Source organism: Cryptomeria japonica, chromosome 10, assembly GCF_030272615.1.
Source record: "Cryptomeria japonica chromosome 10, Sugi_1.0, whole genome shotgun sequence".
In the NCBI taxonomy this organism is placed as follows: domain Eukaryota; kingdom Viridiplantae; phylum Streptophyta; class Pinopsida; order Cupressales; family Cupressaceae; genus Cryptomeria; species Cryptomeria japonica.
In genome coordinates, this window is record NC_081414.1 from 240,165,792 (window position 1) to 240,189,834 (window position 24,043).

At 36.5% G+C, this 24,043-nt stretch overlaps 2 protein-coding genes, 1 long non-coding RNA gene and 1 pseudogene across 3 annotated transcripts in view; all 4 read left to right on the plus strand.

The window, feature by feature from the left end:
- The first annotated feature begins 3,454 nt into the window (after positions 1–3,454).
- LOC131063828 (protein RETICULATA-RELATED 3, chloroplastic-like) lies at positions 3,455–4,492 on the plus strand (annotated as a pseudogene).
- Positions 4,493–5,163: 671 nt separating this feature from the next.
- Positions 5,164–6,604, plus strand: LOC131063839 (protein RETICULATA-RELATED 3, chloroplastic-like). The gene has a single exon (XM_057997793.2). It carries the CDS (start codon positions 5,306–5,308, stop codon positions 6,365–6,367), a length of 1,062 nt encoding a protein of 353 aa, XP_057853776.2. The 5' UTR covers positions 5,164–5,305; the 3' UTR covers positions 6,368–6,604.
- A 1,117-nt stretch (positions 6,605–7,721) lies between these two features.
- Positions 7,722–9,342, plus strand: LOC131063853 (protein RETICULATA-RELATED 3, chloroplastic-like). The gene has a single exon (XM_057997809.2). It carries the CDS (start codon positions 7,935–7,937, stop codon positions 8,994–8,996), a length of 1,062 nt encoding a protein of 353 aa, XP_057853792.2. The 5' UTR covers positions 7,722–7,934; the 3' UTR covers positions 8,997–9,342.
- A 1,730-nt stretch (positions 9,343–11,072) lies between these two features.
- LOC131063855 (uncharacterized) overlaps positions 11,073–24,043 on the plus strand; it is a 72,690-nt gene continuing 59,719 nt past the window's right edge. Inside the window, exon 1 of the long non-coding RNA XR_009111173.2 lies at positions 11,073–11,596. This is a non-coding gene — a long non-coding RNA (uncharacterized LOC131063855). The remainder of the gene's footprint in view (positions 11,597–24,043) is intronic.

A 24,043-nucleotide genomic window follows, 5' to 3' on the forward strand; every position in this document is an offset into this window, starting at 1 on the left:
TCTTATTATTTTTATATGTTATAATCTTTATTGTGCTCTCATCTTTTACATCTTAATCCTTGTCTAGTGTTATAACTATTTTGTATTTGTTTTTTACCTCATTGAAGGTAACATTGGAGACATTTCACTATCCCTTATAATACGTGCTTTCATAATCACATATTGCCTATACTTTAACATGCATGTTCCATTGTGTGTTGTCTTTTACTATGTTTCATTATTTTATTATGATCACATATTTTTCTCCTTACCTCCACTACCTTGCACCCTTTCTAATCTATTAGAGGGGGGCATATATGTCACTATTAATGTTTCTTTTGTGAGTTACATTTTGTAAGGAGAAATTCATAGTCATTCTCATGTCTAAGGGATATTAACCATCCATCCTTTTTTGTTGGAATATTTTTCTTAAGAAACGTCTTAATCCAATTTTTTACTTAGAGCTTTACCACTTTCTACATATCTATAAAATCTCCTACCTTTCTCCTCCTTATCTTTCTTGTGCTTGAAGATATTATAAATATGTGCCATATGTACTCATTACATGCTTTTTCTATTTTGAATATTCCTATTTGAACATTCATTAGCATGCTAAAATATTCCACTATGATTTTTGTGATATCTCCTATTGCATGAAGGAAAAGAGTTGTTTCGGTCATAGTAGCAAAAATAGTTTAGGGAAAAAATCAGCAAACCAAAAGTATAAGATTTTTTGAAAAAAATGGGAAAAAATGGGGAAAATTTTGGATTTTAAAAAAACATAAAAAATTGTTAAAAAAGAGACTATTTTTTTTTTAAATTGTAGAAAATATTTTTGTTGTTGTTTATATTCATATTACTGGTTATAAAGGCAAATAATAAGTTAACTTTTTAAGAGGGTAGTCACCAAATACACGAAATAGTTGTCTAAGTCAAATTAAATATTAACTAAGTCTATGAAGTAACATAGATCAAAAGTTAATAGACAAATAGTAAAAGTGAAAGCCATTTTGAAGTGATCCAACAATTTCATTGTGATTGAGGCAAGCAGTTTTGTAGGGTTAATTCAATATTTTAGAAAACTTATCAAATCATATTCCACAATTGCAATGCTTTATATCATAGTAACAAAAATTATTTGGGGAAAAAATCCGCAAACCAAAAGTATAAGATTTTTTTGAAAAAATGGGTAAGAAATTGGATTTTAAAAATTTGTAAAAAAAATAAACACAAACAACTTGTTTTTAAAAACTTAAGGTCATTTCCATAGCATAGAGATATAGAGAGTAAATAAAATAGAGTTTTAACCCATGAATTATAGAAAATAGATTTTGTTGTTTATATTCATATTGCTGATTACATAGGCAAATATTCATTTAAGTTTTTAAAAGGGTAGTCACCAAATAGTTGTCTAAGTCTGAGATCAAAGATTAGCTAAGTCTATGAAGTAGTTAAGATCAAAATTTATCAAACAGAGATCCAACTATTGTTAGGAATTTAGTAAAATTGGAAGTCATTTTGAAGTGATCCAAGGCTTTCATTGTGATTGAGACAGGGAGTTTAACCCATGAATTGTAGAAAATAGATTTTTGTTGTTTATATTGATATTGTTGATTCATAGGCAAATATTCATTTAACTTTTTAAAAGGGCAGTCACCAAATACACCAAATAGTTGTCTAAGTCTGAGATCAAAGATTAGTTAAGTCTATGAAGTAGCTGAGATCAAAATTTATTAGACAAAGATCCAACAATTGTTAGGAATTTAGTAAAAGTGGAAGCCATTTTGAAGTGATCTGAGACTTTCATTGTGATTGAGGAAAGGAGTTTTCTAGGGGTAGTTCAATATTTGAGAAAGCTTATCAAATCATATTCCATAGTTGCAATGCTTTATATTCCCTGATGGCAATTGGTAAGTCTTTTATATGGGGTATAATTCAACAAAAGGCATTTGTTTAGCTGAAGTAAAAGATTAGCAAGCCACTGGTTTTGGCAATACCTAGCTTGGAATTTTGGCAATACCTAGCTTGCAACTACTATTTTAGGTAGAGAAAAAATTTAATGATTGTGTGTTGGAGGCTCTTTATCACAACTGTGTAAGCTTGTTTGTTGTCATTCAAATTTATTTCGTGGAGCACTTTAGATATATTGCTCACATAATGAATTGTATGTCTTTGTTTGAGAAAAAATTAACTATATCAATTATAAATTATAAATCATATATCTATATCTACATATATTAAATATGTCTTCGAACATTTAGTGTTTTGGTAGAAAAACTTCATTGGTGAGGTAGCCACCAAGGCTCAAACCCCTGTTGGATCATTGAGCTCGTGGGCTTTCTAGCTTTGTTGGGTCATTGAGCTTGTGGGTTTGAACAAGTGTGGGGAATGATGAACCCCCCGAAAATGGCCAAAATAACACTTTTTGACATTGATTCCACATTGACTCTGATTTTGTCTCAGACCAACCCTATTTCTAAGCAATCAGTGATTTCACTCATTTTTACAATTATTTTTTTCACTTTTTTTTGTCATTTTTGGGGTGTTTAACATGATTTTGATGTGATTTAAATGCAAAAAATATTTAAAGATTGGGTCAACACTTGGTCAATGATTTTTTCATGAATCGGGATTTTTTCGGGGAATAAATCAACTAGCTCCAGGATTCGGGATTAATGGGGTATAATCGCGATTTTTTGCAGACTATTGCTTCATTCGTTTCAGTTACTAACTTGCACTTAAAAAAAAATGAACACCATACACCTGTAATTTCTAAATGCAAGCATTATAGAAAATCACAAATGCAATGAATAAATAAACCCATTTTAAATGTCAATGATTTCTTAATATTAACTATATTCAGTTTTAAATAATCAAATAAATTACTAAATAAACATCAAATAAGATGCCACATCACATGTCTTTTTTGTCAAGGTGTCCAAAATTATCACAATAAGAAGTAAGACCTCTAATTGTGCACTAAGTCATGTTTATTGGTGTGCTAATGTGGCATCACATAATTGATTGCTTTTTCAAATTTAGTAGAATCTTTTTGAGGATAAGTATTGACATGGCACTTTTTTATGCTCCACTAATAGACTAATTGTGCCCAACAACTATCCTCAACATTAGACCCTCCTCTAGTGGAAGATCCTACCCCTAAAATACTCTAATGAAAGTGATCCAAAACATTAAAAAAAGGGGGGCAGATAGCATTAACTATTTGCCCTTGCACCTTTAGATTTGAAGGTGTTCTATTTCTTCACGATCATATGTCTCCATTCATTGAGAATTTTAGACTAAATTTTAGACTTCCCATGATACTCTGCCCAAATTTTGTTTGCTACTCTTATCGAGGTTTTTGCTAGGGTTTTTACAAGAGCATTTAAGGAGATTCCTGCTTAGATTCTTCCTTTTACCGATATTTCTCACAATGTCCCAGATGAGGTTCTCAATTACCATATCACGCAAATCAATGGCAACCACCCCAAGCTTCCCCAACAACTCAAAGTCCCTGAAAACTCCTAATGCTAGTAATCGCCATGAAGTCCTCAAGATTGTTGCAGATGGGTGTGAAAGTATCAGCCTCGGTTCATTGCGTAGAAGGGATTTGAGAACATGGGTATCTGCACGTCCAGATATCCAGTCTAGTGGGGGAGATGCAGGCATTAACAACAACAACAATGGTGGTGGTGGTGGTGGAGGAGAAGGGGGATCATGGGGGAAATCAGATGACAATGGGAGTAACAAAATCAATGGTGGGCTTTTGGGTGCTTTTTTTCAGGGATGGAAAGGCAGAGTGGAAGCAGATCCACAGTTTCCATTCAAGGTCCTGATAGAGGAGATAGTTGGGGTAAGTGCAGGTGTTGTTGGGGACATGGCATCTACGCCAAATTTTGGTCTCAATGAACCGGACTTGGTTTTTTCCATTATTGTTGTTGCATGCATCGTCAATTTCACTCTCATGTACATGTTAGCACCAACAGGATCAGTAGTTCAGACTCTCCCTGGTATGTTTGCAAGTTGTCCCACAAGCCACATGTTTGAGGCAGGGAGCTTCAATGTCTTAGAGAGATTGGGTACTTTTGTGTAAAAGGGAACCTTGTTTGTAGCTGTTGGGTTTGTTGCAGGGCTTGTGGGGACTGTAATATCTAATGGTTTGATCAATGTTAGGAAGAAAATGGATCCCAACTTTGAGACTCCAAGCAAGGCACCACCAACTTGGTTGAATGCTTCCACGTGGGCTGCTCACATGGGATTGAGCAGCAATTTCAGGTACCAATCTCTGAATGGCATTGAATTTTTGTTTGCCAAAGGACTTCCTCCTATTGCCTTTAAGTCTTCAGTGATTGTGCTTCGATGTTTGAACAATGTGCTTGGGGGAGTGTCTTTTGTGTTGTTGGCTATAATAACTGGAGCTCAAAGAGTAGATGAACCCCTATCACTATCTGAAGATGATAAATATAAGTTGTTAGATCAAGTTAAGGATTTGCAGTCGGTTCAATCTTCTTGAATTGAAGGTTTTCATTGAGCTGGTGTGCTTGCAAGCTTCGTGTTCTTGCTGTGCTGTCATGCTTGCACTGAACCTCCATCAAAAAATTTCTTGAATCAACACTCTTTTTTAGTACTTAACTGTAAAGATTTCAGAATGATTTGATTGTAAAGTGTTATCTTTTAGAAAATGATCCAGTGAATTCTCAAAAGGATAATACATGAATAATTTGTTCAACATGTAGGTGGAAAGTTGGTTCCTACTATAAGAAAACTTTCTTTCCAAAACTATTTAATAAATAGGTAGACTCTCCAAAAGTATTTAATAAATAGGGAGAGAGTTAGAATCTCAAATTTTCATTAAATCATATTACATCATATGAAAATCTACCTTTCTCCAAAAATATCTAACAAGTGAATGGCAAGTTGGATTTCATTACATAAAGAAAGTTCCACTTTCTTTGAACTCATCCAATAAACAAATGGAGAGTTGGATATCATAATAACATTGCAATGTTGCTTGAATTGTATACATCATGATTAGTTTCCTTTCTTTAGAAATGACCACTGGCCAACCAAATGGTTTAGACCACTCACCAAAACATTAAAAAAAGGGGGGGCAGATAGCATTAATTATTTGCCCTAGCACCTTTAGATTGGAAGGTGTTCTATTTCTTCAAGATCACATGTCTCCATTCATTGAGAATTTTAGACTTCCCATGATTCTCTGCCCAAATTTTGTTTGCTACTCTTACCGAGGTTTTTGCTAGGTTTTTAACTAGAGCGTTTAAGGAGATTCTTGCTTAGATCCTTCCTTTTACCGATATTTCTCACAATGTCCCAAATGAGGCTCTCAATTGTCATATCAGGCAAATCAATAGCAACCACCCTAAGCTTGCCCAACAACTCAAAGTCCCTGAAAACTCCTAATGCTAGTAATCGCCACGAAGTCCTCAAGATTGTTGCAGATGGGTGTGAAAGTATCAACCTCAGTTCATTACGTAGAAGGGATTTGAGAACATGGGTATCTGCACGTCCAGATATCCAATCTGGTGGGGGAGATGTAGGCATTAACAACAACAACAATGGTGGTGGTGGTGGAGGAGGAGAAGGGGGATCATGGGGGAAATCAGACGACAATGGGAGTAACAAAATCAATGGTGGGCTTTTGGGTGCTTTTCTTCAAGGATGGAAAGCCAGAGTGGAAGCAGATCCACAATTTCCATTCAAGGTCCTGATGGAGGAGATAGTTGGGGTAAGTTCAAGTGTTGTTGGGGACATGGCATCTAGGCCAAATTTTGGTCTCAATGAACTGGACTTGGTTTTTTCCACTATTGTTGTTGCATGCATCGTCAATTTCACTCTCATGTACATGTTAGCACCAACAGGATCAGCAGTTGAGACTCTCCTTGGTATATTTGCAAGTTGTCCCACAAGCCACGTGTTTGAGGCAGGGAGTTTCAATGCCTTAGAGAGGATGGGTACTTTTGTGTACAAGGGAACCTTGTTTGCAGCTGTTGGGTATGTTGCAGGACTTGTGGGGACTGTAATATCTAATGGTTTGATCAGTGTTAGGAAGAAAATGGATCCCAACTTTGAGACTCCAAACAAGGCACCACCAACTTGGTTGAATGCTTCTACGTGGGCTGCTCACATGGGTTTGAGCAGCAATTTCAGGTACCAAACTCTGAATGGCATTGAATTTCTGCTTGCCAAAAGACTTCCTCCTATTGCCTTTAAGTCTTCAGTGATTGTGCTTCGATGTTTGAACAATGTGCTTGGGGGAGTTTCTTTTGTGCTGTTGGCTAGAATAACTGGAGCTCAAAGAGTAGATGAACCCCTATCACCATCTGAAGATGATCAGGTTAAGGATTTGCAGTCGGATCAATCTTCTTGAATTGAAGGTTCTCATTGGGCTGGTGTGCTTGTAAGCTTCGTGTTCTTGCTGTGTTGTCATGCTTGCACTGAACCTCCATCAAAAAATTTCTTGAATCAGCACTCCAACTTTTTAATACTTTAACTGTAAAGATTTCAGAATGCTTTGATTGTGAAGTGTTATCTTTTAGAAGATGATCCAGTGGATTCTGGAAAGGATAACACATGAATAATGCTTTGATTGTGGCAAGTTGGATCCTACTATAAGAAAACTTTTTTTTCAAAATTATTTAATAAATAGGTAGAGAGTTAAAAAGTTATTACGTCATATAAAAATCTACCTTTCTCCAAAAATATCTAACAAGTGAATGGCAAGTTGGATTCCATTACATAAAGGAAGTTCCACTTTCTTTGAACTCATCCAATAAACAAATGGAGAGTTGGAAATGAGCACTGGCCAACCCGTGATAAATGGTTTAGACCACTCACCCTTAGGCACCTTCAATGAATAGATTGAGCACGAACACTTATATATCAAATAAAGAAGATGAAATTATTGGGAGATATACTCTCCTGCCATTGCGCCACTGACTAAAAATAAACACAGTAGCAAAACAATAGAATAGCATATAAAGTAGTGGAGATGGAATATTGATCACCCTTTGGGAAATCTTTAAAGCAGGGAATCAGCATTTGACACACAGCTCCACTGATGGGGAAATCTATATCATTTCTATAAAGGAACGAAAAGTATAATATTTGTTTTGCTAATGGAATTTTAGTTGGTATTGATGTATTGACTGTAATCTAGGCTGATCTTTTTGGTCTATGGATTGTAGTACCCATTTGTTATTGTCTATGATTTGATAACTTCTTTTTTAATTAGTAGATTTCAAGTAAAAGTATATAATATGGGTTTTAATGATGTTTTATGGTGGAATATAAATTTTATTAGGTTTAATAGACGAGTTTAAAAAAAAATTGGAAGACAAATTTATATTATGGACATGCTTTTTAATCAATAAATTAGTTTTAAATAATCTAATAAATTATTAAATAAAAATCAAATATGATGCCACATCACATGTCCTTTTTGTCAAGGTGTCCAAAATGATCACAATAAGAAGTAAGATCTCTAATTGTGCACTAAGTCATGAATATTGGTGTGCTAATGTGGCATCACATTATTGATTACTTTTTCAAATTTAGTAGAATCTTTTTGAGGATAAGTATTGACATGACACTTTTTTGTGCTCCACTAATAGACTAATTGTGCCCAACAACTACCCTCACTATTAGACCCTGCTAGTGGAAGATCCTGCCCCCCTAAAATACTGTAATGAAAGTGGTCCAAAACATTAAAAAAAAGGGGGGCAGATAGCATTAATTATTTGCCCTAGCACCTTTAGATTGGAAGGTGTTCTATTTCTTCAAGATCACATGTCTCCATTCATTGAGAATTTTAGTCTTCCCATGATTCTCTGCCCAAAATTTGTTTGCTACTCTTACTGAGGTTTTTGCTAGGTTTTTAACTAGAGCGTTTAAGGAGATTCCTACTTAGATCCTTCCTTTTACCGATATTTCTCACAATGTCCCAAATGAGGCTCTCAATTGCCATATCAGGCAAATCAATGGCAACCACCCTAAGCTTGCCCAACAACTCAAAGTCCCTGAAAATTCCTAATGCTAGTAATCGCCACGAAGTCCTCAAGATTGTTGCAGATGGGTGTGAAAGTATCAACCTCAGTTCATTGTGTAGAAGGGATTTGAGAACATGGGTATCTGCACGTCCAGATATCCAGTCTGGTGGGGGAGATGCAACCATTAACAACAACAACAATGGTGGTGGTGGTGGAGGAGGAGAAGGGGGATCATGGGGGAAATCAGATGACAGTGGGAGTAACAAAATCAGTGGTGGGCTTTTGGGTGCTTTTCTTCAGGGATGGAAAGCCAAAGTGGAAGCAGATCCACAGTTTCCATTCAAGGTCCTGATGGAGGAGATAGTTGGGGTAAGTTCAGGTGTTGTTGGGGACATGGCATCTAGGCCAAATTTTGGTCTCAATGAACTGGACTTGGTTTTTTCCACTATTGTTGTTGCATGCATCGTCAATTTCACTCTCATGTACATGTTAGCACCAACAGGATCAGCAGTTGAGACTCTCCCTGGTATATTTGCAGGTTGTCCCACAAGCCACGTGTTTGAGGTAGGGAGTTTCAATGCCTTAGAGAGGATGGGTACTTTTGTGTACAAGGGAACCTTGTTTGCAGCTGTTGGGTTTGTTGCAGGACTTGTGGGGACTGTAATATCTAATGGTTTGATCAGTGTTAGGAAGAAAATGGATCCCAACTTTGAGACTCCAAACAAGGCACCACCAACTTGGTTGAATGCTTCTACGTGGGCTGCTCACATGGGTTTGAGCAGCAATTTCAGATACCAAACTCTGAATGGCATTGAATTTCTGCTTGCCAAAGGACTTCCTCATATTGCCTTTAAGTCTTCAGTGATTGTGCTTCGGTGTTTGAACAATGTGCTTGGGGGAGTGTCTTTTGTGTTGCTGGCTAGAATAACTGGAGCTCAAAGAGTAGATGAACCCCTATCACCGTCTGAAGATGATCAGGTTAAGGATTTGCAGTCGGATCAATCTTCTTGAATTGAAGGTTCTCATTGGGCTGGTGTGCTTGTAAGCTTCGTGTTCTTGCTGTGCTGTCATGCTTGCACTGAACCTCCATCAAAAAATTTCTTGAATCAGCACTCCAACTTTTTAATACTTTAACTGTAAAGATTTCAGAATGCTTTGATTGTGAAGTGTTATCTTTTAGAAGATGATCCAGTGAATTCTGGAAAGGATAACACATGAATAATTTGTTCAACAAGCAGATGGCAAGTTGGATCCTACTATAAGAAAACTTTTTTTCCAAAATTATTTAATAAATAGGTAGAGAGTTAGAAAGTTATTACGTCATATAAAAATCTACCTTTCTCCAAAAATATCTAACAAGTGAATGGCAAGTTGGATTCCATTACATAAAGGAAGTTCCACTTTCTTTGAACTCATCCATTAAACAAATGGAGAGTTGGAAATGAGCACTGGCCAACCCGTGATAAATGGTTTAGACTACTCACCCTTACGCACCTTCAATGAAAAGATTGAGCACGAACACTTATATATCAAATAAAGAAGATGAATTATTGGGAGATATACTCTCCTGCCATTGCGCCACTGACTAAAAATAAACACAGTAGCAAAACAATAGAATAGCATATAAAGTAGTGGAGATGGAATATTGATCACCCTTTGGGAAATCTTTAAAGCAGGGAATCAGCATTTGACACACAGCTCCACTGATGGGGAAATATATATCATTTCTATAAAGGAACGACTAGTATAATATTTTTTTTTTGCTAATGGATTTTTAGTTGGTATTGATGTATTGACTGTAATCTAGGCTACTCTTTTTGGTCTATAGCTTGTTCCGGCTATGGATTGCAGCACCCATTTGTTATTGTCTATGATTTGATAACTTATTTTTTAATTAGTAGATTTCAAGTAAAAATATATAATATGGGTTTTAATGATATTTTATGGTGGAATATAAATTTTTATTGGGTTTAATGGATGAGTTTAAAAAAAAATTGGAAGACAAATATATATTATGGACATGTTTTTTACTCAACCTGTTTTATATACTTGAGTCAAATGTTGTGTTAGTACGTGTATTATTAAGAGGTGCAATGGATAAACTTAAAAGAAAATTAGGAAGATAGGGACATATATATTATGAATAAGTTTTTTAATCACTCTATTCATTAAGAAAAATGTATGTGAGACATGGAGATATATTTTTCTATTCATATGGATTATTAGGTAAAAGTGAGTTTTTGAAAGGACTCAAATCTTTGTATAACAATTAAAAGATATGCGTGAAGGATAGCAAAAATAAATGATTCTAATAGTTTATTAGAAGTAACAAACAAATAGTGTCAAAAACCACCAATGAAAAATTAGACAACAACAAACTAACAATGCAATAACACCACTACCACTGAGTAGAGATCCTTCAAAAAAGTCATTGCATTCAATTCCTCAATATTTCTAGGTGAGAAAAAGTCATTGCTTTCAATTCCTCAATATTTCTAGGTGAGCCTCCATCCCTCGAGAATTCCAGATGATACTCCATCCCTCAAGAATTCCAAGTTATCCTCCATCACCTCAATATCCAATTCAATAATTATGCCCTCTTTTTGCCTCATAGGTATCCTTATCTTTTTCTAGAGCCCTCTTGAGAATCTAACTTCTTTATCAATTATCAATATAACTACCACAACCTTGGTTGCGCCTTACTTTAGAAAAAAAAGGTTAACATGGAACAATCTCAAATTGAGATCTAGGTTGAGTTCAAAGATGATAATTGAAATAAGTTAAATACTAGCACCTTGTACCTAGAGGAGGTTCAAGGGATAAGCCGATATGATATCAAAAGTAAAAATTAAATGTTAAATGTATGAGTTTTCAAAATTGTAAGAAAATTGAATAAATCCCCAATGATGAAAAGTAGATTTCAAAATTGAAACCAATCTTTAAGAAAGAGTGATAATAATTAATTAAAATGCTTCAATCAAAACAAACACAAAAAGAATATACCATTTCACCATTAGCATTTTTTCTAATCAGAGATATCAACAAATCTCACCTGCATTGTCAAGATTGTGCTTTCCTTCTGAAAGCATTCCATTCTCTTGTCACTCGTAGCATATTTTCATTTGCTTTAAATACGCTTGACAATACATATGCCAAGTATGGAACTTTGGTTGCTTCTCACAATGTATTTGAATACATGAAAGAACGGGACAACTTCTTCTGGAAAGTAGTAATTGTGGCTTACCAAAGATATGGGTATCCTGACTTCTTCTTCTGGAAATGCAATCAACAAGTGTCCAAAGTGATGCATGCACCTTCTCCACTATACTCCCAGCCTGTGCCAAAATAAGAGCCTTGAAGTAGGGTATAGGCATCCATCAAAGCATAGTGGAAAGGGGATTTTTATCTTATGATGTAGTTGCAAATGCCTTGATAGACATGTACGCAAAACGTGCAAGATTTCTCTCATTTATTTCCCTATTTATTTCTGTTTGTAAATGTGTCTCCTGTTTTCTAGGTGCTCACTATGATTCTCCCCTATGTTTGTGTGTTCAGGAAACATCATCACTGGATGCCTGCACCTTTTTTATTGCCATATTTATTTTGTGTGGGTAAGTTTAATTAAATTCCACAACCAGTTGGCTCTTCGTTTTGGGTTAGTTTAAATTTAAACTTCCACTCACAGATTGTAGCCTTTTTTTAAGGAATTTTTCTCCCGGAAACTTGCAGTCATGGTTTTCGAATTTCTATTATCATTCTTGGCAATATTTTCCCAAACTTTTATGCACGGTTTTTTAATTTTTAATATTTTTCAGGCATTTTTTTTTTTCAGACGTGAGACAAATTTTTCCGGAAAAAGTAGTGTGGCAAGTCCACTTATAACAAAAGCCTATCGGCTAAATATGCATGAGATTAACAAGGGAAGGGTTTGACTCTCTCTTAAGCGAGCTCAAAAGAAACCATGAAGATTTGAAAATATTTTTGAATACGATCATTCTTTTCAACTTATTTCAATTATCATCTTTGAACTCAACCTAGATCTCAATTTGAGATTGTTCCCTGTTAACCTATTTTTTCTGAAGTAAGACACAACCAAGGTTGTGGTAATTATATTGATAATTGAAAATCTAATTACATAATTTTTAAAGTATGAGGTCATACGGAGACATCAAAATATTTCTTCTATCAACATGACATTTATGTCACCCATTCAACCCACTTCATCCCCATCGACAACCACATTCACTAGCTCATGAACCTCCTTATTTGCCTCTCGGTAAGTGTGGTAATGGTGAAAGTATTAAAATAAAATCAACAAAGCTAGGGCACTCTCAAGTAATGTGTTGAGTTTCCAATTGGTCATATTCCCCAATCTTACTGTATTAACGACTATTGAATAATCTCCTTCAATCTCTAGTTTTGTAATTCCAATATCTTTAAAAAATAGTAGTCCCTGAATTAGTGCCTTTAGCTCAACTATATTATTTGTGTCCTCCTCCAAGGGAACTACGAGGCATCCCACAATTGACCCATCCCATAGTCTAATGATGCATCCCACCCCTAATGAACCCATGTTGCCCTTGGAAGCCCCATCAAAGTTAATTTTATACCACCTTGATTAAGGTGGTCTCTAAACACTTTGTGCTATGATATCTTCTGCCTCATTGCCACCCTTGTTGGCAAAATGGTCAACGCTCCCCTCAGGATTCGTGACAAGGGACTAACTGCCTCCCATGCAATTGATATCTCTACAGTTTGTATCGGGCATTGACAGATCAGTCTTTTGATGCAATGACAAACTGGGCCAACAAATGGTATTAGAGCATTGGGTCACGAGTTTGAATCCCCTCAGGTAATGCTGAGGGGGAGATTGTTGGCAAAATGGTCAGTGCTACCCTTAGGATTCATGACAAGGGACTCACCACCTCCCATGCGATCCATATCTCTATAGTTTGTATTGGGCGTTGACAGATCGGTCTTTTGGCGCAACGACAAACTGGGCCAACAACCCTCACCTATGAAGGACACTATTTTTAAGCCATTCCATTTTAATTGCATCCTACTACACAAAACATAAACTGAGCTTTCTTCTTCAAGTGTAAAGTAGATATGGTGTTAACCAACTCCACAATTGTCACCTCCACCTTGTTTAAAAATGAACTAATTAATAATCTTGAAATATCCTCCTATTGTGCTCCTTCTAGATTTCCCACCGAAGAAGTGAAGAACTAGAGATCTGCAAGCAACAACATATGGTTGAATGATGAATAATTGGTCATGCCTTGAACATACTCATGATGTCATTCAAAAGGGCCATGATCTTCCTCAACTTTGCACATAACTATTTTGAACATTCCTGGGAGAAAGGGCATCCCAAAAATAGATGATCCTCAATTTCCTCTACCTCTCTTCACAAAACACATCTTGATAGCCCAACAAACCCCAACCAACTAAACTTTTTTATTGTGAGAATCTTACCTTCTAGTGTTGCCCATGCAAAAGCCCCAGCTTTGTGTAGGCAAAATTTATTCTAGAATAGTTGTATGGGGATGTCCAATCTAAGTTGATTATCTCTATTGACAATCCTATTATAGCCTTCATTAATATTGTATTGTCCATTCATAGAACCGGCCCAAACTAATTTAACCATCCCATGTCTAAAGACAATAACCCTATTCTCTAAAATTTATTTCAACCCATTGACCTCAATCTTTTGCAGAGAGATGGATTGGAAATCTTTCCAATTCCATCTACGTGTTGGATCCCTGTTTTTGAAAACAACATAGTCTTTGACCCAATCACCCCATTATTTTCTTAGGAGGGTTTTGTTGTGTTTTTCCTCCATCAGGTTGTCGATTCTTGGGTATCCTCCCTAGTAATCTTCCCAAAATAAAGCCTTTCTTCCATCATCTATACCCTAGGTTAGAGCTACTAATATCATTGGTCTGCAAGACAACATAAAATTCCATACTTGAGCCTCTAGGTGGATTAGTAGTTCTAAAGATGCCATTTGACTCCTCATTGTCAAGGTATTTGCTTTATAGGATTCTATCCCACTTCAAATATGGCTCCTTATAAATTATCTATAGTAACTTTGCTCCCAATGCCTTGTTTTTTCATAGCTAATTCTTGACACCAGCTCAGCCCACCTCTTTGGGTCTACAAATTTTCTCCCATGACATTAGGGAAATTTTCTTCTTTTCTTCCAAGTACTACCAGTAAAACTTTGTCAATTTTTTTACCACCTTAAAGTTTTCTTTTGTCGAGAGAGAGAGAGAGAGAGAGAGAGGGGCAACGGAGTAGGTAAATTGGCATGACAAAGATAACTAATTTGAGCATAACTAACTGTCCAGCCTAGGATATCCATTTTCCTTTCCATGTGGACAATTTTTTTTCCATTTTTTCTACCAAAGGGTCTCATAGTTTCATAGTTTTCACTCCTTTATCCAAGGGCATTCCTAAATATGAGCAATGGAGGTTCCCCAACTTAAAGTTTAGAGTTTTGAGAATCTCTACCTCCATCCTAGGCTACACGTCAAAGAAGAAATTTTTTTACTTGGCATGTCTAATCTCTTATCCAAAAGCAATTGCATATTGCTCTAGTATGTTGTAGAAGAGTTGAGCCTCCCTTTTCTTTGATTCCCCAAATAACATAATATTAGATCTACAAATTATTTATGTGAGATAGCTGGAAGAGAGCTAGCTATTTTAGTTCCTTTAATCATACCCCTATCTTGATAGGATTTTAAGGATCTTCCAAGTGTCTTATTCATGATTATAAATAGGAATGGAGATAAATATCTCCTTGTCTCAATCTTCTTGATCTCTTAAAGAAGCCTTCTAGGGTTCCATTTACAAGAATTGAGAACCCAGGGCAGGAGAAACAATAGTGAACCCAATCAATCCACTGTTTGTTGAAACCAAAAGCTTAAAGGATTTTGCATAGATAGAATTGGTCCAATTTACAATAAGCTTCCTCGATATCTAGCTTAATTAGAATTATTGGTGTCTTATTGTTTTGAATTGAATGGATTGTCTATTGGGAAATTATGACACCATCTAGGATGGACTTGCTAAGATAAATCTAGTCTATTATTTTGAGATAATGTTTGGTTGGATTTATTTTAATATGTTTTCCATAGCTTTCACCATTATCTTATAGATTGTGTTGCATAGAGAGAAATTGGGCAAGAATCATCCAGGTTAATGGTCTTTTCATTCTTTGAGATGATGAAAATGAATGTATTATTGATTTCTCTAAGAAGTCTACTTGAGTTCTTGGCTTCCTCTAGTGCAACCACTAGCTCAAAACCAATTATATGCCAATATTTCTAAAAGAAGCTAGCAGGAAACCCATTCAATCCTAAGACTTTGTCTAGGTGGAGTTATTTCAATGCAGTTTCAAACCCTTGTTTGATGAACCTTGCCTTCAAAAGATTATTTTGAGCATTTGATATCAATTTTGGAATATGGTTTAGGAATTCCTACTCATTTGACCTATCTAAACCCTCCAAATTGTTCAATATGGCAGAGAAGAAAGAGATTGTTTCCTTGGCTATCTCCTCAAGGTCTTCTGAAAGTGATCCATTGGCCTTCTTGATTTTACCAATCCTCTTTATATTCCTTCTTTTCTTGGTCACATTATGGAAGAACTTCATATTCATGTCTCCTTTCGCCATCCAAGTCTCCCCTAATTTTTCCCTCCAAACAAATTCTTCCTTTGCTAAGATGTCCTCATAATCTCCTCGATTGTCTCCTTGGGGATATCCTTAGTTGTTCCTAAAGCTTCACCCTTACCCCTGCAATGGTTCGTCCTCCTTCTCTTATCAATATTAGGAATATCATCTTCCCCTTCATCACCTATAAAAGAGCCATTGGTCCAAGAAATGTAGGCCTTAGATCTCTTATTATTGACCTTCTTTTGCATGGTAACCACAACAACCGCCTCATCAATAGACTTTGCATACTCATCAGAAGTAATGAACACAGAGTAAGAGATCTCATCAAAATAATAGTTCTTAAAGGGTTTATATTTCTTATGGGGCTTAGGTTGGTTAGGGTCAACCGACAAAGATAAGACTTTAGTATGCTCTATTATGAGAAAAATTAGGCCTTCATGCAAAACAAATAACCTAGGGTTTTTCTTATAGTTAATTAAACCGACTTCCAAAGAGAACAACAAATAGAAGGGGAAATAAACAAAGAGACTATGAAAAAAATGATTCAAAAGAACAAAATGATGTCCAAAGAGGCCCGTGAATCTATCATCAAGGGTTATGTACCTCATTATGGCTTCTGCAATCAAAGCCCAAAAGGGCTTGATGGAATCTCTATTATAGCCTCTAGAGGACAACTTTGTGAGCTTCTCATTCTCACCTTCTTTGAAAAAAGTGTCCATAGCATTTTTGGAAGCCTTACAGTCCTTAAAAATATTCATACCCTAGGCCAAAGTCTGTAACAAGGGCAATTAGGTCCCTTGTAATCTCTAGCTCCAAATTATACACTTCCACTGTTAGGAACTAGAAGCGCAACTGAGGCGGGGGGGGGGGTGGTGGTGGTGAATTAGTTGTCAATGAATTACAAACCATTTATAACTTAATACTTAATACCGGTAAACCAAACTTAATGTCGGTTAATAGATTAGCAGTTAATATCAATACTGGTAAAACTCGATGCATGAAACAGAAAGAGAAACAACATCCACAACACATAACACAAAGATTTTGACGTGGAAACCCTATAAGGAGAAAAACCACGATAAGAAACCTTACCCACAATCAGATGATACTACTGTAGATAGTATGTGTATACAAATGGGGTTTGCACATGCAGAAAGGCCAACCGCCTAGAGCACACTGCTCAAATGGGAGTCACAATGACTACAATAGGATGGTTAAATCCTAGAATAATGTACTTCTCAAATTAGCATCATCAATGTTGGATTCAGTACCAGTTAAGCTCTGATAAACACCTTCAAACCTTCCTTGAACCTTCTCTATGGTCTGCTCATATGATCTTCAATATTCGCACATACCATGTTATAATACCATACCATAACCTTACATACCATATCTCATCTCAAATGAGATCTTACATATATACAAAACCTAAGACCAAATGTGTAGGTTGGTTCACTAAGAATATTACAATAAAATCAATTACATATAAGTCTTGATGTGATGCATCATGTTGGCTCAATACATTTACAACAATATCCAATCAATAAATCATCTCCATAACGTGTCGCGTTGATCTGGAATAGATAACGCATACGGGTCCATAACCTAGACCAATTTGTCAGTAACAACAAATATGTCAACCCAATTAGACCATTAACCAAAACACCAAAACCAAGTATCCAAACCATGTCTTTGACATAATCAAGTGATCTCCAGATGATAACAAGTCATCAACAGTGTCGGTGAACCATATAACCTACCGATGAGCAATATATCGGTGACTGTGCATAAGTCACTGACATTACTGGTGAGCATAACCATAGATCTCCAGAAGGATAAGTGTTGACATCAATGACAAAACTAATGCAACACATCCATAATACCAACAATCTCCAAAATAGATCAATACCAAAAATGAAAATCAAAATATAAAGAGTATATATCTCTCCCCCAATGAATAATGTCTCATAGATCTCTCTCCCAAGAATGTTTTTCCATAGATATCTCTCCCCCAATGAATAATGTCTCATAGATCTCTCTCCCAAGAATGTTTTTCCATAGATATCTCTCCCCCTTTGACATCAAATGTGAAAGCAGTTAAGAATAAATACCAGAACATACAACCAACTAATATAACCAACTACTCCCCCTGAGAAGTAGCTCTCCTCCATCAAAGCCGGAAAAAAAAATCTTTGTTAGTTTTTGTCAGCTTGATGTCAATCTTCAATTTTCTAAGTCTCTATCGGTGAGGGTATTACCCCAAGATTCTCTTTGAGATATTCAAAGGTTTCCTTAGGCAAAGATTTTGTAAAGATATCTGCAATCTGCTCTTTAGTATTCACATAAACCAATCTTACTTCTTTTGCTTCAACATTCTCTTTCAGAAAATTATATTTGATAGAAACATGTTTAGTCTTAGAGTGAAATACCGGATTCTTTGATATATAAATTGTTGTTGAATTATCACAATAAATGATTATAGGTTCTTTGCATTTTACCTTTATGTCCTTCAACATTTTCTTAATCCATAATACCTGAGTACAATTAGTTGTTGAAGCAACATATTCTGATTTTGTTGTTGATAATGATGTACAACTCTGCTTCTTGCTTAACCATGAAATCAATTTGCTACCAAGAAAGAATGCTTTGCCAGTGGTACTCTTCTTGTCATTTACATCTCCTGCCAATTTGCATCTGTGTATGCACATAGATTAAAAAAAATCATCTTTAGGGTACCATAAACCAAGATTTATTGTGCCTTGTAGATAAAATCATTTTTACTGCTAATTCATGATTTTCTTTAGGATTACTCTGAAACCTTGAAACAATACATACTGCATTCATTATATCAGGTCTTGCTTGTGTCAAATACAGTAAACCTCCAATCATATATTTGTATCTCGTTGGATTAACAGGAGTTGAATCATCCTTCAATGTCAATTTATCGGTTGTAGTCATAGGAGTACTTACCAGTTTAGAGTTTTCCATACCAAATTTCTTCAGTAGTTCCTTCAAGTATTTTGTTTGACATATGAATATACCTCTATCAAATTGTGAAATCTGCAATCCTAAAAAGAATTTTATCTCCCCAATCATAGATATTTCAAATTCTTCTTGCATCTTGTTAGCAAACTCTTTACACAATCCATCTTCTCCTCCAAAAATGATATCATCAACAAAAACTTCAATAACCAAGATGTCATCATTAGTCACTTTGAAATATAAGTTGCTGACAGCATTACCTTTAGTGTAACCAAGCTTCAAAAGATATTTGTCCAATCTAGCATACCAAGCTCTAGGAGCTTGCTTCAATCCATACAAAGCTTTCCTTAATCTACAAACCATATCTTTATCATTTGTCAATGAAAATCCATCAGGTTGTTCAATGTAAACTTCCTCTTCAAGATCACCATTCATAAATGCATGTTTTACATCCATCTTATATACTTTATAGTTCTTATGAGCTGCAAATGCAAGAAATAATCTAACTACCTCAATTCTAGTTACCGGTGCAAAGGTTTCATTGTAATCAATTCCCTCTTTCCGTGAATATCCTTTACACACTAATCTTGCTTTGTTCCTGATTACTTTTCCATCTTCATTAAGTTTATTTTTGAATACCCATTTAGTTCCAATTACATTTTTGTCTTTAGGCTGGGGAACTAATGTCCATGTATTGTTCTTTTCAATTTTTTCTAATTCATCTTCCATTGCTTTTATCCAGTGTTCATCTTTACATGCTTCAATAACAGATGTTGGTTCAGTTTGAGAAATTTAGCAACCTCTTCATTTTCCAGTCTTCCTCTTGTCATAACACCTTGATACTTATTCCCAATTATCTGATTTTCTGAGTGATTCAGTCTTACATACCTGGGTTTATTCACATGTTGTTGTTCTTTAGTCATTGTGGAATTCTCTGATGATGTTAGTGTGACTGGATCTACATTTTGTACCGGTGCACTCTGTATTGGTTCATTTATGATCATCTCAACTGTCGGTTCAGAATCTACAGACCTTGAATTTCCTCTATAGTGTTCATCTATCTTCACATTAGCACTTTCAATGATCTTCTGCAATCTTTTATTAAAACATCTATATGCCTTGCTCTCAGATGAATAACCAAGAAATATTCCTTCATCACTTCTAGGATCGAATTTACCAACATACTCATCTCTCCTAATATAACATTCGCTTCCAAATATTCTGAAGCATTTAAGAGTAGGAGTATTACCAAACCATAGTTCATAAGGTGTCTTACCAGTTTCACCTTTGATGTGAACTCTGTTGAAGGTGTAAACCGTTGTATTCACTGCTTCTCTCTAGTACACATGAGGTAGATTTGCTTCCAATATCATGCTTCTAGCTGCTTCCAGAATAGTTATGTTCTTCCTTTCCACAATTCCATTCTGCTAAGGTGTCCGGGGTGCTGATAGTTATCTTTTGATTCCATTCACTTCACATAATGTATTAAATTCCTTAGATGTAAATTTTCCTCCTTGATCAGATCTCAAACATTTGATTTTCTTACCGATTTCACTCTCTACCATTGCCTTGTATAAATTGAATTTTCCAAAAGTTTCTGATTTTTTCTTGAGAAAAGTAACCCAACACATTATAGAATAATCATCAATTATTAGCATAACATATCTATCTCCCTGTAGACTTCTTGTTCTTTCCGGACCACACAAAGTCAGTATGAATTAAATCAAGAACATTATTGGATCTCTCATAAATACTCTTAAAGGTTGTTCTAACTTACTTTCCTATTTGACATTCCTTACATACCGGATTATGAGGTTTCACAATCTTAGGTAAATCCCTTGCTTCCTTAGTTGAACTTGTTGGTGTAAATAAATATTCATTTTGGATATTATTACACTTACTTAAGTTAACTTAGGATAATGCATCTCTTCGTAGTTTGGATTTGAGACACTTAGGGAAGTGTGCACATAGGGATAGAGCTTGTAGGAGAAATTCCACCTTTTGTGGTCTTATTTTGTTGTTACACTCCACATTCAGTGGGTCATCCACCTCTTGTGGAATATTATATTATTTCTCCTACCTACCCCTAGTATTTCTTACCTACCCTTGTTTTTCATTGAGCCACATGTCATATTTGTGTGCTCATACATCCATATGGCCTTGCCTATATAAGCAGGCCTATATTCATTGTATTGGTTAATCCAGTTGATCATTTGCATATTGATGAGAATATAGTTTGTTCTTGTCATTCTATTGTCTCTTTTCAAGCTTTTCAGTGTGCCCTTGATCTTGGCAAAATCCTACATGGTATCAGAGCTATTGGGGCTTCATTGATTGGTTTTTGGAGACATCGTGGAAGGCTTCTATTTTCGGATTTGGGGATCTTCATTTTTTGGGGGTGTCATACAACAATTTGCACATCACCGTTGAATCCAAGAGGCCATTTCCATAAAATTCGACTATAAAGTCGACCTATTTTGGTGAGAAATTTTTTTTTCCCCATTTTGGCTATTATCGTACGGATTTCGAAAAAAAAATTGAAAATCTAAAAAATAGCGTTCAAAAATATAAAAAAATCAAAAAAAAAAAAAGGTTTTTTTGTGTTGTGTTTGGGGGTCCGCAGACCCCCCCGTACTCTGTTGTTTGCAGGCTACGTCGTCGTACTATCCGTCCTCTGTCATGTCGTGTACCTCCCGTCTGACGCGTCCTCTAGTACCCCACACTGCCACGCAAACGCAATGTACCTCGCTGCCGCCGCCGACCGCAAAGACCACCCATTGGCAGCCTCGCACTCTCGTCTGCGGCGGCCCGCTCCCACCTTCGGCGTCCTCAGCTCCGGCCGCTTCCTCCTCTTCGGCAACCGCTACCTCCTCTCCGGTGACCGTCTACCTAATGTTGTCGGCCAAAGATCTCCGGCGCCGCCCAGTCACCGTAGGCCACCACGCGGAGCACAGTCAGCTGTCGGGACCTCGCCACGTGGGACACACGCAGACCTCCATATGCCACATCACCCGTGCAACGCAGTCCATCCGTACGCCACTACACAGTGCCATGTCAGCATCCGTATTGCACAATCATATGCCCAGTCAGCAGTCCGTACAGTACGGACGCCCAGTCAGCAGGGAGGCAAAGTTTTCGCGATGGTCATACGACCATCAAATTTAAGATAGTGAATTGCTGACGCCAATGCCACATCAGCAGCTCTTTGAAATTTTTTTGACCCCTCTCCATTGAGCTTTTCAGTTTTGCAGTCCAACTTTGAAAGGCCATATCTTGCTCATTTTTGCTCCTTTTTTGGTGCAATTTTTTTGAAATGGGCTAAAATTTCAAGATCTTTGCAGTGGTGTGGCTATTTTCTGATTTTGGCGCACAGGTTTTTCATAATTTTTGATTTCTCTCAGTTGTACCTGTCCAATCCTCAATTCTGCAACTTCAAACGTCTCGTTTGCGCTCATACGACCTCCTTTTCAGGTGCCGTTGTTTTTGAAAGTGCATGTTTTTTCATCTACTTTCATAATATATGATCAGATTTTAGAGATTTTGAGTGGAAATTGTACTTTTAGATATTGGTCTTATTTGGCCTATTAGGTACTTGTAAATTGCTTGGATCTTAGTTAGATCTCTTGCATTTTCAGTTTGAGACTCTTTTGGCCTTATTGAGGCAGTTGTAAAATTGTAAATCAGAAGTCCACTTTGCCATTTTTTGCAAGTGGCCCATTGTATACGCACTAAGTATAAAGTGTCAAAATCATCACTTTTGGGGGGGGGTTCTTTGATTGAGTGAATTTGGGGGGGTGTCTTGTGTGATTGTGCCTCTCTTTGTGCTCTCTCCATTTTTGTTGCAATGAGTCCTAATAAATTTCAACCTTTAACTCCACATAATTATGCATCATGGAAAATTAAAGTATGGAGTAAATTAATGGAAAAGGGTCTCACACATTACATACATGGAACAATAATAGCACCACCTGATCCTAAGGCTGATCCAAATGCTCAATTAGAATGGCTCACAAAGAATTGCATGGCTCTTGGAACCTTGCGCAAGTATGTATCAGATGACCTCATTTTTCACATTGAGAAGTGTAAAACAATCAAAGAGGCTTGGGATATGTTTCAGAAACTGTATGGTCAAGTTGATGAAATCAAAGGCTATCAGATTGATAATGAGCTCACCAACTTGGATCCCAAGAGATTTGATACAATCCAAGATTATGTCACCAAAGCAAATGAGCTAAGAGCAAACCTTAAGGATTGTGGAATTGACAAAAAGGATGCTCAGTTGATATTCAACTTGTTGGACAAGCTTGCACCAGAATATGTAGCATTTGTATCTAGCTTCCAAACTCATCGTTTGACAATGGGGAGTTCTTATGTTATGCCTTCATTTGATGCTTTCACAGAAATGTTAATATTGGAACAATCTAAGTTGTTGAACATGGAGTTTCTCAAGTCTTCAAAGTCCAAGGCTTTGGTGGCTAATCAAGGGAATCAAGGAAGTCAAGGCAAAGATTCCAACTAGAAGAAGAAGCACTCTAAGTCTAAGCCACACCACGAAAAAGGACAATCATCCTCTCCATCACAAGGCGATTTTTCATCCTCTTCCAAGAAGGGGACACCACCTAAGAAGGATAAACCAACTTGTGCATATTGCAAGAAGTATGTTCATGATGAGCATCGATGCCATGCAAAGCAAGTTGATGAGTTAAACAATCTTCTTAAGAAAAAAAACATCAACTTGCCATCCGCCTAAATAAAGAAGGATTCATCTCCTTCCTCTTCCTCACAGTCTAAGGGAAAAGGGCAAGCATTTGTGGCTACAACAAGTTCTTCACAGCAATGGATACTTGACTCGGGTGCCTCATATCACATGGGTTCTACAAAGGAGCAGTTTTCTTCATTGGAGCCATCTAAGGTACCTCACATTTACATAGGTGATGATACTCAAGTAGAGGATGAAGGGAAAGGTTCAGTTGACAAGGATGATGGAACATTTGAGAATGTTCTCTATGTTCCTAACTTGTCTACCAACCTTCTCTCCATCTACCAAATCACTCACTATGGGAATGGGAAAAAGGTTGAGTTTACACCAGATTCAGTTGTGGTAAAGGAACTTGATGATGATGTCTTGGTAGCAGTGGGACAAGTCAATGACAACTCAAGGCTTTATTCATTCTCCCACTTTGTGCCAAGTTCACCTTCTAGGGCCTTGCTTACTCATTCAAATTCAGAAAGTAAGCTATGGCATGAGCGGTTTGGTCACTTCAACTACCGCTATCTTCAGCAACTAAGCACTAAAGACATGGTCACAGGTCTACCTCGAATCAGTTTTTCAGAGGGTGTATGTTCAGGTTGTTCCATGGGAAAGCATCCCAAAGAGAAGTTTGATAAGGGGAAAGC